The sequence below is a fragment of the Hypanus sabinus genome, chromosome 23, assembly GCF_030144855.1.
Source record: "Hypanus sabinus isolate sHypSab1 chromosome 23, sHypSab1.hap1, whole genome shotgun sequence".
Lineage (NCBI taxonomy): Eukaryota > Metazoa > Chordata > Chondrichthyes > Myliobatiformes > Dasyatidae > Hypanus > Hypanus sabinus.
In genome coordinates, this window is record NC_082728.1 from 7,591,264 (window position 1) to 7,607,128 (window position 15,865).

The 15,865-nt window shown below is 38.0% G+C and overlaps 1 protein-coding gene and 1 long non-coding RNA gene across 2 annotated transcripts in view; one reads left to right on the top strand and one right to left on the bottom strand.

Annotated features, from left to right (window-relative positions):
* The window catches only part of LOC132379924 (protein kinase C alpha type), a 350,679-nt gene that overhangs the window by 250,463 nt on the left and 84,351 nt on the right, over window positions 1-15,865 (top strand). Inside the window, exons 7-8 of the mRNA XM_059948280.1 lie at window positions 7,625-7,759; window positions 9,189-9,279. Of these exons, the coding sequence (XP_059804263.1) occupies window positions 7,625-7,759; window positions 9,189-9,279 (226 nt within the window). The remainder of the gene's footprint in view (window positions 1-7,624; window positions 7,760-9,188; window positions 9,280-15,865) is intronic.
* Window positions 7,671-15,039, bottom strand: LOC132379925 (uncharacterized). Its single transcript, XR_009507572.1, has 3 exons — window positions 14,847-15,039; window positions 12,741-12,877; window positions 7,671-7,806 (listed from the first exon to the last, which is right to left on the bottom strand). It is a non-coding gene; the product is annotated as an uncharacterized LOC132379925 (long non-coding RNA).

The following is a 15,865-nucleotide window of genomic DNA, read 5'->3' on the forward strand; positions in this document are numbered from 1 at the left end:
TTGATGGCTGAATATTATGAGAAAAATCTGAAACCTGCACTTCTATACCCTGCGAAGCTTCGAATATCTCCGTCGAATGCTCCACGGCAGGTTTTCATTTCAACTTCAGAAGCGAGAAAATATCTGGAGGAGAACTTCCCTACTGCTACAGACACCAGTGTAAAGAGGGTTTCTTCTTTTTGTTAACTAGCAGGAATGCTAATTTACTGATAACGAGAATGGTATTCCTTTGTAAACCAAATGGGGATTAATTTTCTTTCTTCTGAGTCTGTAAGCTTTTGTTGACGGGCTTTTGGGCAGATCGGCGCGAGGGGGTCGAGAGAGAGGACGCAATGCTCTAAGCTGGGCGAGGATCGGACCCCAAAGGGGGGTCCGAGGCCGGGAGATTCTCCGAGGAGGGGGGGGGGGTTGAAGCTAGATGTGCTTGGTTGACCACTCGGAGGGTCCTGAGCTGTTTGGAGAGTCGAGGAGTTCGGAGGGTCCTGAGCTGTTTGGAGAGTCGAGGAGTTCGGAGGGTCCTGAGCTGCGAGTCGAGGAGTTCGGAGGGGATCGAATGGTGGCCAGAAGACTTCAGTAATTGAGCTCCAACGGCTGTGCACGAAGTGGTTTGGACTTTGATAAGTTTGGCGCCTTTTCTTTAATTTTCTCTTCATATATACTGTATCGTTATTAATCACTTAGTTATAGTAACCTTTATAAATTGTACTCATTTAATCGCATATGGTGTGCTGTCTGTTCTTTGGTGAGGCGGGGACATCACACAGCATCCACACCAGCTGATTACCCAGTTTGGCGGGGCCGAAGGCTGCTCCCCCTAGACGGGAACGAGCTGAGCGAGCCTGAGGCGACCCAGGGAGTTACACCAGTCTCTAATAAATGAACGACTCTGATCGTGTAAGATGGTTCTCGATCTCTTAAACCAGAATTAAAATCTGGTTATTGGTGTAGGTTCATCCTATACCTTATACTTAAGTTAAAGTGTGTTTGCGTCATATTAATTGTTTTGCCTTATACACTTTAATCATTTAACTACATATTTGTCTATTAACTTTGTTCCTTCGAAGGTATATTTTTAATTCTTTGAAGGTGAATTTTTCCTTGATTAAGATGGTGGCTTTTTGGAAAAGATTTTTGGTTTTGCTTAAGATGGCGTTATGTTTATGTTTTTCGCGTTTCTTCCGTACAATGCATCGCTTATCTTAGCTTAAATATTTTTTGTTTTGTCTGGGCCAGAGCCCGATTTATAAGTTTTTTTTTAGTGATTATATTTTTATTCTTTTTACAACTAACTATACTTAGAAATATGGTTTTTATTATAGCGATTTTAATTTTTAAAGTTGGGGTGATTCTTTTATATATATCCTTTTTATATGGAGTGTTCTTCAGCTGACATGGGGGTAGGATTAGTCTTACTTTTTCTCTTTTTAAGTCATATTTTGGCTTTTTCTCTTTTTCTCGGGGGGTGGGGGGATGGTCTGTTTTCTAATTCTATTTTTTTTGTACCAGTTTGTGTTAGTTTTTTTATTTGGGCTGTTTTTGAACTTCAAATATGTCTGTGTTGTCGTCACTTCCGGGTCTTCTCACTACTTTTGTTCCTCTTCCGGGTGCATGAGTTTATAAGTTGGTTAACCCTTTTTATACCAAAGGGTTGATTATAGAATTATGGCTCAGACCATTAATTTTGTGTCTTGGAATACTAATGGTTTAAATCATCCAATTAAACGAAAGAAGATTTTCAAAGTATTCCAAAGACTTAATGCTCATATCATTTTTGTACAAGAAACTCATGTGAGGAGGGAGGACGAATTTCGTTTTTTTAGATTTTGGCGGGGTCAACAGTATCACGCAAATTCGAATGCTAAAGTAAAAGGAGTTTCAATTTTTATTGATTCCTCTATTTCATTTGTTCAACATGAAATTTTTTCGGATCCGAATGGCAGATTTTTGTTAATTACGGGTTTACTTTGTAATAAAAAGGTTGCTTTGTTTAATGTTTATGCTCCAAATGTGGATTGTCCTGACTTTTTTAAGTCTTTATTTACTTCTTTACCCAATCTAAACGAATATAAGTTAATAATGGGTGGTGACTTTAATTGTTGTTTAAATCCTCTGATGGATAAATCTTTATCTATTCAGACTTTACCTAATAAGTCGGCCACTTGTATTAACTCTTTTTTGACTGACAATGGAGTTTTTGATATTTGGAGATTCCGGTATCCTAATGACAAAGAGTTTTCTTTTTTCTCACATGTTTATCACTCTTATTCAAGAATTGATTATTTTTTTGTAGACTCTTGTTTTATTCCATTGGTAATCGGTTGTAACTATGATATTATAGCTATCTCTGATCATGCTCTGTTATTACTTTCTATGAAATTTACGGATACAGCTTCTAATGCTAGACAATGGCAATTCGACTCTACCTTGTTGCAAGACTCTGAGTTTATAAAATTTATGGAGGAGCAGATCGACTTCTTCTCAACTAATTCTACAGATGATATTTCCTGCGGAACACTTTGGGACACTTTTAAAGCTTATATACGTGGACAGATTATTTCTTATTCTGTTGGTTTGAGGAAACGTATCAAGATGGAAACTCTTTTATTGGTTGATAAAATTAAAGAGATTGATAAGAAATATTCGATTGCTCCTAGTAAGGAGCTTTACAAACAAAGGGTTGAACTTCAAATGGAACATAGTTTATTACTTACATCCTCGATTGAAAATCAATTAATGAAAACTAAATCTGATTTTTATATACATAGTGATAAATCTGGTAAACTGTTAGCTAGTCAATTGAAGAATGCTTTGGTTAAACGTCAAATCACTAAGATTGGTCAGCAGAATGGGAATTTGACAGTTAATCATGATGAGATAAATAAGGCATTTCAAGATTTCTATACCTCCCTGTATCAATCTGAATTTCCTCAAGATTATAATACCATGTCTGATTTTCTTGGAAAATTAAATTTTCCAAGGTTATCATCTGATGATCTTTTGATATTGGATACTCCTATTACGGATGTAGAAATTAAAGGGGCTATTTCCTCAATGAATTCTGGGAAAGCACCGGGTCCAGATGGTTATACAATTGAATTTTTAAAATTTTTTTCCGCTACTCTTTCCCCTTGGTTAGGTAAGGTTTTTGAGGAAGCCATTAGATTAGGGAATTTGCCACAATCTTTTTATAGAGCTTCCATTTCTTTAATATTGAAGAAAGATAAAGACCCTACTAACTGTGCTTCTTATAGACCTATATCTTTATTGAATGTAGACTCCAAGATTTTTTCCAAGTTACTGGCATCTAGATTGGAGAAGGTATTACCCAAAATTATTTCAGATGATCAAACTGGCTTTATTAAAAATCGTTATTTTTTTTAACATTAGGAGATTGTTGAATATTGTTTATACTCCCTCACATGATACTTCAGAATGCGTGATTTCATTAGATGCGGAGAAAGCATTTGACAGAGTTGAATGGCCTTACTTATTTAATGTGTTGGAGTAGCTTAATTTTAGTCCGATATTTATATCATGGATTAAATTGATTTATCATACTCCAGTAGCCTCAGTGTTTACCAATAATCAAAGATCTCCCTTTTTTCGCCTATTTCGGGGCACTAGACAGGGATGTCCTCTTAGTCCATTACTATTTAACATTGCCTTAGAACCTTTGGCAATTGCCATCAGACAATCACAGGATATTTTGGGTATTAATCGTGGGACAGATATCCATAAGTTATCTTTGTATGCAGATGATTTATTACTATTCATTTCTAACCCGGAGAAATCCATTCCAGCAGTTTTATCATTATTGGCTCAATTTAGTGAGTTTTCTGGGTATAAGTTAAATCTTAATAAAAGTGAATTGTTTCCATTGAATAAACGGGTCCCAATTTATGGAAATTTACCCTTTAAATTAATTAATGACTCTTTTACTTATTTAGGGATCAAAATCACAAAAAACCATAAAGATTTATTTAGATTTAATTTTTTACCCTTAATTGATCAAATTAAAGGTTTGTTTACTAGGTGGTCACCTTTGTCTTTATCCCTAATAGGTAGGATTAATGCTATTAAGATGGTTATTTTACCGAAGTTTTTATATATTTTTCAAGCGATACCAATTTTTATCCCGAAATCTTTTTTTACTAATATTGACTCCAAAATTTCTTCATATATATGGCAGAATAAAAATCCCAGGTTAGGTAAAACATATTTACAGAAGACAAAAAAGGAAGGTGGGTTAGCATTACCTAATTTCAGATTTTACTATTGGGCAGTTAATATTAGATAATTGTTATGTTGGTTGAAAGATGGGGGTGGATCTTTTGGCCCTTGTTGGGTGAGTTTAGAAACTAAATCTGTATCAGTTTATGCTCTGGGTTCTATTTTAGGGACTTCTCTCCCTTTTGCTCTTTCTAAATTGCCGAAACGAATTGACAACCCGATAGTTAAACATACTTTGCGTATATGGTTTCAATTTCGGAGATTTTTTGGGTTGACTCAATTCGTTTTAAATAGTCCTATTGTATCTAATTGTTTTTTTCACCCTTCCATTATAGATCAAGCTTATTTGGCTTGGAAAACTAAGGGATTACTAAGATTTTCTGATTTATTTTTAGATAATTGTTTCATGTCTTTTGAGCAATTATCCAACAAATATAACTTGCCGAGATTTCATTTTTTTAGATATTTACAGACTAGACATTTTTTAAGTTCTGTACTCTCTACATTTCCAAATTTTGTGCCTTCAGATACTTTGGAGAGTTTATTTGAATTAGACCCTTTTCAAAAAGGGCTTATTTCAAAACTTTATAATATAATTATGAAGATACGTTCAGAGCCTCTTTGTAAGACTAAAAAGGATTGGGAAAGAGAGCTTAGTTTTAGTATTTCTAGTGAGAATTGGGATAGAATTCTTCAATTAGTTAATACATCATCGTTATGTGCCAAACATTCACTAATACAATTTAAGGTCGTACATAGGGCCCATATGTCCAAGGATAAATTAGCTCGTTTTTACTCTCATATAAGTCCTATTTGTGATAGATGTCATTCTGAAATTGCGTCTTTAACTCATATGTTTTGGTCTTGTTCATTTTTGGAGAAATATTGGAAAGATATTTTTGATATTATTTCTGCGGTTTTGAATATCGATTTACAACCTCATCCTATTACCGCAATTTTTGGTTTACCAATGTTAGACTCACTGCATTTATCTTCTTCTGCCCGTCGAATGATTGCATTTCTAACTCTGATGGCTAGAAGATCTATATTGTTGAATTGGAAAGAAATTGATCCTCCCACTGTAATTAATTGGTTCTCTCAAACTATGTTATGTTTAAATTTAGAAAAAATTAGAAGTGGTACTTTTGAGACTTCTATTAAATTTGAAAAGTTATGGAGACCATTTATTCAACAGTTTCATAGGATGTAATATGACCCTGTGCCAAGTTCATTTGATTTCCCAGCTTTTAGCTTATGTATTTTGAGAGGACCGGAAGTGACGGCATTGATGAATACTTATTTTTGTGAGATATTATAAACAGCCCCCCCTTTTTTTTTCCTTCTCTTTTTTTTGTTTCTTTTTTTTATTACTTATTAGTTATAGTTATTAGATTAGCTAGTTTTGCATTATTAAATTTTTTTTGTTTTTTTTCCTTTCCTTTTTCTGTTTTCTTTATATTATACATTATGAAATATTTAGATTTACTATGTCCATACATATATCTTATGGCTTAGGTCTTGGTAAACCCATATATATTGTAACTATTATGTATGTTTTTTTTTCATATGTAATGGAATGTGTGTGTTGGTAATTTCTTTATCAATATATCATTTGTATTCTGTCCATATTACTAATACTAATAAAAAGATTTAGAAAGAAAGAAAAAGAAAACCTTCAGCTTGTGCCTCTTGAGGTAGTCCATTGTGGATTTTGAGGTGTGTTCAGGTGCTCATCGGGGCCAAAAAGTTCTATTTTAACCTCATCAGTCCACAGGCTTGTTTAGATGTTTCTTTGCAAACTTCTGACGCTGAATTTTGGCCGTAATGAGCAAAGGTATGTTTGGAGAAAAAAGGGTGTAGAATTTAATGAAAAGAATACCTCTCCAACTGTTAAGCACGGGGTTGGGTCGATCATGCTTTGGGCTTGTGTTGCAGCCAGTGGCACCGGGAACATTTCACTGGTAGAGGGAAGAATGAATTCAATTAAATACCAGCAAATTCTGGAAGCAAACATCACACCGTCTGTAAGAAAGCTGAAGATGAAAAGAGGATGGCTTCTACAACAGGACAATGATCCTAAACACACCTCAAAATCCACAATGGACTACCTCAAGAGGTGCAAGCTGAAGGTTTTGCCATGGTCCTCACAGTCCCCCAACCTAAACATCATTGAAAATCTGTGGCCAGACCTCAAAAGAGCAGTGCATGCAGGACAGCCCAAGAATAACAGAAGTTTTGACCAGAGGTGCCCAAACTTTTGCATGCCACTGTATATGGAGTGTTGTTGCAAGAAAGCAGCATCCATCATCAGAAACCCCTACCACCCAGGTCATGCTTTCTTTTCACTGCTGCCATCACAAAGAAGGTACAGGAGCCTTGAGATTCACCCCACCAGGTTCAGGAACAGTTATCACCCCTCAACCTCAGGCTCTTGAACCAGAGGGTATACTGCACTCAACTCCACTAGCCCCATCACTGACATGTTCTCACAACCTATGGACTCACTTTCAATGATTTTTCATCTCAATATTCTCGATATTTATTGTTTATTTATTATTTATATTTTGTTTCATTATCTCTTATGCATCCGTTGTCCGCCCTGTTAGGGGCAGTCTTTTATTGATTCAATTATTGTTATTGGATCTATTGAGTATTGAAAATGAATCTCAGAGTTGTATATGATAACATGCGTGTACTTTGATAATGAATCTACATTAACTTTGACTGCAAGTAACTTGTGATATTTGAAACTCTGGTTTTGTTTTCTCTTACCCTGCTCATGACTTCAAAAACTAAAGCAGAATTAGATGGATTCCTTTATTCTGATGTGAACTTGTAGCTGTATGGTATATTTCTCTGACCTAACCCCACTCTAGAACAATAATATAAGCAGTATTGGAGATGCCTTCCTCTGAATGAAAAGTTAATTTGCCATCTGTTCTATTGGTATTAGTAATCTTTTTAAAATGATGTCCTGGCCATCATTTCCCATCAGTGAATCAGGTAACAAGTTGCACCATTCACCATGCTGCTATTTGCTAGCTCTTGTACAATGATTTGCTGAAGTAGTACTTCTTGTTGCTTGGAGGCTGCTTCCATCTTGCTTGCAGATATTGCAAAAGTAATTCCTGCCTTTGTGATGCAATCACCAGCCCACTTTCATGCTGGGACTTTGTCAATGTTGCCATGAATCTATGGAACCTCCTGAAATCTCAGTGATATTACATCATCTGTTCTTTAACACTCTCGGTGAGGACATCACAGTGTCGATATATTAATCAGATATAGAACATTCAGCTTGTCACTGGTTGCATAATTTAACATTATTGCTGGGTTTTTATTGGTGTAAAATGATGGTAACTTTTACCCCATCTCTCTTTTATACATCCTCCAGTAAACTGAAGAATAGTGACAAAGATCGACGACTTTCAGTAGAAATCTGGGACTGGGATCGCACCACCAGAAATGACTTCATGGGTGCCTTGTCCTTTGGTGTATCTGAGCTGATGAAGTCCGGAGCATCTGGTTGGTACGTGTTCCCCGAGGCCTTGGTGAATAAAAACCTTTTCCCTAGAGCTGATAAAGGGAGACTATTAACTCTTTTGGAACAGACCTGAACAAGGACACATAGACTTATAACCAGATCCCACCCTGGTTCAGGGGTGAAGTTAGGAAACTCATCAGAAAGTAAGAATCTCAGATTGGTTCACTCCAGAAAGCTCTTATAGCTGGAGGTCAATTCATTTCAAAACTCAGACTGTAGGTTTTGTTGGATAAGAAGTCATGATCATTGAACCAAACAAGGTAGAGGGAATCAACATATGTTGTGATTAAGATGAGGTGAAAGGTTTGAGTGGCTGACTCCTATTGCTACGTTTAAAAAATTAAACAAGGTGCTTGGAATGGGCAGCTGGTGACAGTTGTGGAGGCAGATATGATAGGGTCTTTTAAGAGACTCCTGGACAGGTGCATGGAGCTCAAAAAAATAGAGGGCTATGGGTAACCCTAGTAGTTTCTCAGGTAAGGATATGTTCGGCACAGCTTTGTGGGCCAAAGGGCCTGTATTGTGCTGTAGGTTTGCTATGTTTCTAAGATGGCACTTTAATTCAAGTTGAGTTTATTGTCGTGCACATGTACGATGAGGTACAGATGCAACTTGCAGCAGCATCACAGGCATGTAGATTTAAACAACACACAATATCATTTATACATAAATTATATAAAATAATGAAAAAAGTGTGCACACACACTATTTAAAGAGAAGTCCAAGAGATGGTCTGTAGTGTTCTTAATTTCCGCTGGACACGTGAGATCACTGCGCTCACCTGGGTCTCCCAAGACTACTTTTTAAGTATGCAATTCATTGCTCCAAATTCTGCTGCCCTCCATCTTGTCATATTGATTCCCAGTGCACCACTTCTGTTCTCTGCCTCATTTAAGTCCCACCCCACCCTGCTAGATAAACACTAGACTGATGGAATGCAATTGATTGCCTCAGGTTTGGTGTGGGCCAGATGCACTTAGCCTGAGTAACATTGACAGGGTAGGGCTGACAGTTACAAGTGGTCAGGAGATCGCTGGGAGTACACAACATTTCCTGCTTCCCAAGCCATAACTTCATTGCAAGGCCTGGGTTATCTAAACTGGAACTGTTGGGTTAGGTGGGGTCAACCATAGAAAAAAAGTTAATGTCCTTGAGATCAGTTTAAGTTTAAGTTGACTGTGGTCAGTCTGGATTTGAGTTGGGATTTAATTTTATATCCAATCAGGTATCTACTCCACCCCACTGTCCACTCACTTTTATCTTGGCAGCATTCACTTTCTCTGACAGTTTATGTTAGCCAGTGCTTCCATGTCATTGTTGTAACTCCATAATTCGATCAGATGATTCTCAGCCCACCAGTCTCCTCATATTTTAGCTGTCAGCAGTAACATTACCCGTTCTGTCACTTCCACAGGTTCAAGCTGCTAAGCCAAGAAGAAGGAGAGTACTACAATGTTCCCATCATGGAGGATAATGGGGATTCTGAGCTACATCAGAAATTTGAGGTGAGAACTTCCAAGTGTAGATTCCTTTCCCTCGCAAATTCCCTCCAGCATTTTGTGTGTTACTCTGGATTTCCAGCAGCTCTTGTATTAAAAACTGCCTGTGTCTGATTTGCAAACAATTTCATCTGTAATTTCTGAGGTTGGAACACATGCTGATGACTCCAGCTTCTGATTCCATGTTAGAGTGATCAGGACAGTCTTGAGATGTTGCTGATCCCAAAGTAGCCCTTGAAAGACCTCGCAATTTCTTTTTCAATTTGACTTTTCAGGAATGGTGTTCAGAGATCTCACAGTGACAAGTGTTATTCAAACAATTGGACACTAGACACATCACAATTTAATCTCAAACACAAAGTACACTGCAGATGCGGAGGGTCAAAGCAACACGCACAACATGCTGGAGGAACTCAGCAGATCGAGCAGCATCCGTGGAAATGAGCAGTCAACGCATCAGGCCGAGAACCTTCGTCAGGACTGAAGAGGGAAGGGGCAGGGGCCCTATAAAGAAGGTGGGGGGAGGGTGGGAAGGAGAAGGCTGGTAGGTGCCAGGTGAAAAACTAGTAAGAGAGTAATTTAATTTCATACATTGAGGAAAGATGAAAGGAGTGGAAGGGAGAGTGGGTGTGGGAGGGGGTGCAAGGAAGAATCAATGAACCATAATATACATGCCTGAACCCATACAAGTATTTGTGAATGTTTGTGCACATGCATAGTTCAGCATATCTATGTTAATGTTAATGAGTAGAGCCTGATCTCCAGTCAGTTTGGACTCCTTGCCACTTGGACCAAGATTTCACTCTGTCCAGACTGTACAGGAATTGTTGTCCAATTGTTAAGCAAAATCATGCTCAAGCTTTTTCATTCTCTATAGAAACACCAGTCTGTTATCATAACAGAGGATGCTAAAAGCTCTGACATTGATTGATGTGATGATAAGAGAGAGCCAGCTTAATGAACAAGACCTTCTTCTGGAAGTGCACATCTAAACAGGAATGCAGTCGTCATTGATTGGCTTTCACCCTCAATAAGCTGAGTCGGTCTTTCAAGGGCTACTTTGGGATCAGCAACATCTCAAGACTGTCCTGATCACTCTAACATGGAATCAGAAGCTGCAGTCATCAGCATGTGTTCCAACCTCAGAAATTACAGATGAAATTGTTTGCAACTCGGACACAGGCAGTTTTTAATACAAGAGATTCTTCACATGCTGGAAATCCAGAGCAACACACAAAATACTGGAGGAACTCAGCAGGTCAGGCAGCATCTCTGGAGAGGAATAAATAGTCAACATTTCAGGTCGAGACCTGACGAAGGGTCTTGGCCCGAAATGTCAACTGTTTATGCCTGACCTGTTGAATTCCTCCAAAAAAGACTTCATACCCATAACATTTTTCATGTTTAGTAAGATTCCTATCCCAATGTGGTTGTCTTGGATAGAAGGGGAATAGGAGAGGCCCCAAAACTTGGATGAGGCTCTCCCTGTTCTCAGCTGAAAAGATTGAAGTTATATATGTATCACTCAAAACACTACGATCATTGCCCTTGCAAGTGCAGTGAGAGTGATGGTCACATCATTGCTAGGAGTGAGCTGGAGAGGTCATTGATAAATACTGCACTCTACAGGTGTAATGCTAAAGGTATGCTAATTTGCTGCCTGTTCACAAGGTAGATGAATTGTAGATGTTGATGAATTACAAATGTTGGAATTAGTCAGGCATTATCTGTGCAGGAAGAAACAGTTGACGTTTTGAGTTGATTAACCTTTCATCAAAAATTAAAGCTGATTGACCTAAAACATTAGCTCGATTCATTCTCCATAGATGCTACTCTACCTGTTAAGCAACTCCAGGACTTCTAGTGTTTATCTCAGATGTCCAATGTGGTTTTTTTTGGTTTACTGTTTATGTGCATCCATCCATCAAACTTAATTTTTTTCATCCAATAATGCCCCTCAAGAGGCAGTGCCAGACAACTTCAGTTTTTGGATAGATACAACTGATTAGGCATTGGTGCTCAGTGTAGATGACACAAAACTGGTGAAATAATCATCGTGAATGGTAGTTATAGATTGTAAAGGGGTAGGGATAAGGCTGGTAAAATAGGCAGACAAGTAACTGATGAAATTTAATGCAGAAGAACATGAAATTGTACAGTATGGTGGAAAGGGTAAAGATCTCAAAAAAAAGTGACTAAACATGAAAAGGGAGTGTAGGACAGAGGGATCTGGATGTACATGCAGGTAAAACTTTGGAAGTGTCACAATATATTACGGGAGTAGATAGCAAAGCTCAGGACACTGTAATTCATAACTGAAGGCACAGAGTATAAATGTAGAGGTTATCACTCTAATTCAGACAGCATTAAACAACAGTGAAATTGTGAGACCCAGGAGCTGTCCTAATTAACTTCCTTGATGTGTCACTGCTTTAAAATGTACATGTTGGAATGTTTACTTTGCCACCTTCTGAGCTGCAATTAAGTTTACTTTGGCCACTGTCCCAATGTTTTAGCACATTTGCACTTTATCCATGACTTTATGATTATTTATGGTAGGATTTTAAAAAATAAGGTGAGGCAGACAGGAAACAATTCTTAAGTTCCTTGGTTAAACAGTGATGATGAATATCAAAACACCTCAAAAATTCACAGTAAAAAAAACATTTGCTCCTAGCAAAATTTAATTAGATTCAGATTCATTCAGCAGGTTATGAAAAACTGAGATTGAATTAAGAAGAAGAATCTTAAAAACAAGGTCCAGATGAAGAATTGGAAAGAGGGGGAGGTCTGAGAGCTGGGGCAGATTCCTATTTTCTGCCAATCCACTAGCTGCTTGCCTATTTCTTTGTGTTTGCTTCATGTGATCACCAGAGCAATCTTCAGCTGGGTCCCTGGCTTGTGCCCTATTACTTGGCCCAGAACATGATGGGGTTGTCTATTTGATGACTGTCCTTTCAAAGGAAAGGATTAAAATCAAGTTGACCTTATGATTTTGCACATGGTTACACAGGATTTACAGGTCATTTGGCCCAAAAAGTACACGTGAGTATTTATGTTCAACATGAGCTTCCTCCTATCAGCAATTTAAATATTTTCTTTGTGCGTGTCCTTATCTAACTTTGCCTTAGATGTTGTTTGAATCAACCACTCAATGAAAGAAATTTTTTTTAACTCTAAACACCATCTAGGTTAAGAACCTTGTAAAGTTTCTGTTAAATCAATTGCTATCCTTTATTTAAATATGTACTCTTATTTTCATCCCGTTCACAAGTGGAAATAAATTCTCTAATCTGCCTATCAACTATTTCCATAATATTTATGATCTCTGTTCCCTCAGCCCTCTTCTCTCTAGAATAGGCTGTTTAATACTTACAAATACTGACCCTACAATGCAGCCCTGCTTAACTAGCACAATTGTTATTAGACAGTGCTATATGTTAGGTGTGAGATTTTCAGCAAGTTACCTTACACATTGGTCAGTCATAAAAGTTCTGGAAGCCACACAAGGGCATCTTCTATTTGAGCTTCCAGACTTTTTTCAAGCCATTGATACACATTGCCAATGTCTGAAGAGGATCAGAGTTTTCTAAATTCCTGTTTCCTGGCAACAAAATGAAAAGAGTTTTGAATCAATTGTCTGTCAGAATCAGATGGTTATAAAATAAAGGTAGCTGGTTCAAAGCTTTTCTAAGGAACTCCATAAGCCCACTCTATCACCATTCTGTCAGCTGTCTGAATAATTAAAACTTACACTGGCCGCTCATTCCACACTCTCACCACCCTCAGAGTAAAGTAGTTCCCCCTTAGTTTTCTCCTAAATATTTCTCCTAAATATTCCAAACCTATGATCTCTAGTTCTAGTTTCACCTGGGCTCAGGGGTAAAAGCTTGCTTATATTTACCCTATCTACTGTATATCCCTCATAATTATATGTGTTTCTATAAGATCTCTTCTCATTCTCCCACGCTCCAGGGAATAAAGTCCTAACCTACTCAACCTTTCCCTAAAATGCAAGTCCTCCAGTTCCGGCAACATCCCTGTAAATTTTCTCTGCACTCTTTGTTGTAGGTAGGTGACTGAAACAGAAACTGCACACAGTACTCAAAATTCAGCCTCACTATTCCTATACAATTTCAACGTAAAATCCCAACTCCCGTATGATGCTCAATGCTCTGATTTATGAAGACAATGATATATGAAGATGATATTTTGGAGCGTTCAATCTATTGCCCACTCTTGCAACTTTTCATCATCAGCTGTTACAACCTATCCTTGGTCAGGCTGAATTTCTTGAGTATACGATAAATTTCCATGCAAGTAGAAAGTATTCCATTAATCAAAATTTACCACAACACTCTGCTTGGTCTCTTTATAAACACACATACAGCAACCTTAGCAAAAAAATTAAGTTCAATAGCTGAAAATCTGAGATAAAAGCATAAAATAATGGAAACATGGATCAGGTCAGGAAGTGTCTGTGAAAAGCGATATTGTTAATGTTACTAGTCAAAGTTCCTTTATTAGAATACTGGTTTTGACATTGCTTTATTTTTGTCAGATGTACAATGATACAGTGAAAATCTGTCTTGCATATCATTTAATATAGATCAAATCAATACATAGTACATTGAGCTACAGCTAGGTAAAACAATAACCACACAGAATAAAGTGTTAAAGCTTCCAACAAATGTACAGTGCTGGTAAACAATAAAGTGCAAGATCATAACAGGGTAGATTGTGAGGCCAAGAGTTCATCTTATTGTACAAGAGGCCCATTCAAGAGTCTGATAACAGTGGGATAGAAGCTGTCCTTGAGCCTGGTGACAGGTTTTTGCAACTTCTGCCCGATTGGAGGGGAGAGAAGAATGTCTGTGGTGGGTGGGGTCTTTGACTGCTTTATGTAGTTTCCAACCTGAATCAACATCTATGAAAATTATAAATTATAAATGTTTAATAAGTTTATATATTAAGGAACTTAGAGTGGAAGATCAGAGCATAAGACCACTGCACATGGGAGTAGAATCAGGCCATTTGGCACATCTGTCTGCTCCACCATTTCATCATGGCTGATTTATTATCTTTTTCAACCCTCTTCTCTAGCCTTCCCCCCGTAACCTTTGACACCCTACCTAAACAAGAACCTATCAACCCCTGCTTTAAATATAGCCAATGATTTGGCCTCCACTGCTATCCGTGGCAATAAATTCCACAGATTCACCACCCTCTGGCTAAAGAAATTCCCCCTCATTTTTGTTCTAAAGGAACGTCCTTGGATTATGAGTCTATGCCCACTGGTCCTAGACTCACCCACAATCGGTAACATACTCCCCACTCCATTCTATCTTAGCCTTTCAGCACTCAATAGGTTTCAATGTGTCGTTTCCCGCCTCCCCCCCCCCCCCCCACCATTCTTCTAAACTTCAGTGAGTACAGAGCTGGAGCCATCAAACTCATCAAACTCTCCTTGTGCATTAACCCTTTCATTCCTGGAATCATTCTCATGCACCTCCCTAGACCCCCTCCAATGCCAGCATATCTTTTCATAGATAAGGGGCCAAAAAACTACTCACAATACTCCAAGTGCAGTCTGACCGATGCCTTATAAAGCCTCAGCACTACATCCTTGCTTTTATATCCCATTCGTCTCAAAATGAATGCTAACATTGCATTTGCTTTCCTTACCATTGATTCAGCCTGCAAGTTAATCTTTAAGCGATCTTGCATGAGGATTCCCAAACAACGGAACAATGATTTACAACAATGATTTTTTAAATTCTCTGTTTATGCCTTTATTCCTTCTAGCAAAGTGAATGACCATACAGTATATTCCATCTGTCACTTCTTTGTCCATTCTCCTAATCTGTTTAAGTCCCTTTGCAGACTCCCTGCATCCTCAACACTACCTGCCCCTCCATCTGTCTTTGTATTATCCACAAACTTGGTCACAAAGCCCTCAATTCCATCATCCAAATGATTGACATGCAACAGGAAAAGAAGCAGAACACCACTAGTCACTGCAGCCAACCAGAAAAGGTCCCCTTTATTTGTCTCCTGCCAGACAGCCAATCTTCTGCCCTTGCTAGTATCTTTCCTGTAATGCTATGGGCTCTTACCTTGTTAAGCAGCCTCATGTGCAGTGCCTTGTCAAAGGCCTTCCCAAAATACAGGTTAGTGACATCCACCAACTCTCCTTTGTCTATCCTACCTATTATTTCCTCAAATAATTTAACAGACTTTCCCTTAAGGAAACCATGCTCACTTTGTCTTATTTTATCATGTGCCTCTCTATACCCTGAAACCTCATCCTTGATAATGCACTTCAGCGTCTTTCCAACTACTGAAGTCAGGCTTACACACTTATAATTTCTTTTCTTCTGTCTCCCTCCCTTCTTAGAATGGAGTGATATTTGCACTTTCCAGTCCTCCAGAAACATTCCGAAATCTAGTGATTCTTGAAAGGTCACTACTAATGCCTCTACAATCTCTTCAGCCATCTTTCAGAACCCTAGAGTGTAGTCCATCTGGTCCAGGTGACTTATTTACCTTCAGACCTTTCAGTTTCCCAAGCTCCTTTTCCTTAGTAATAGCA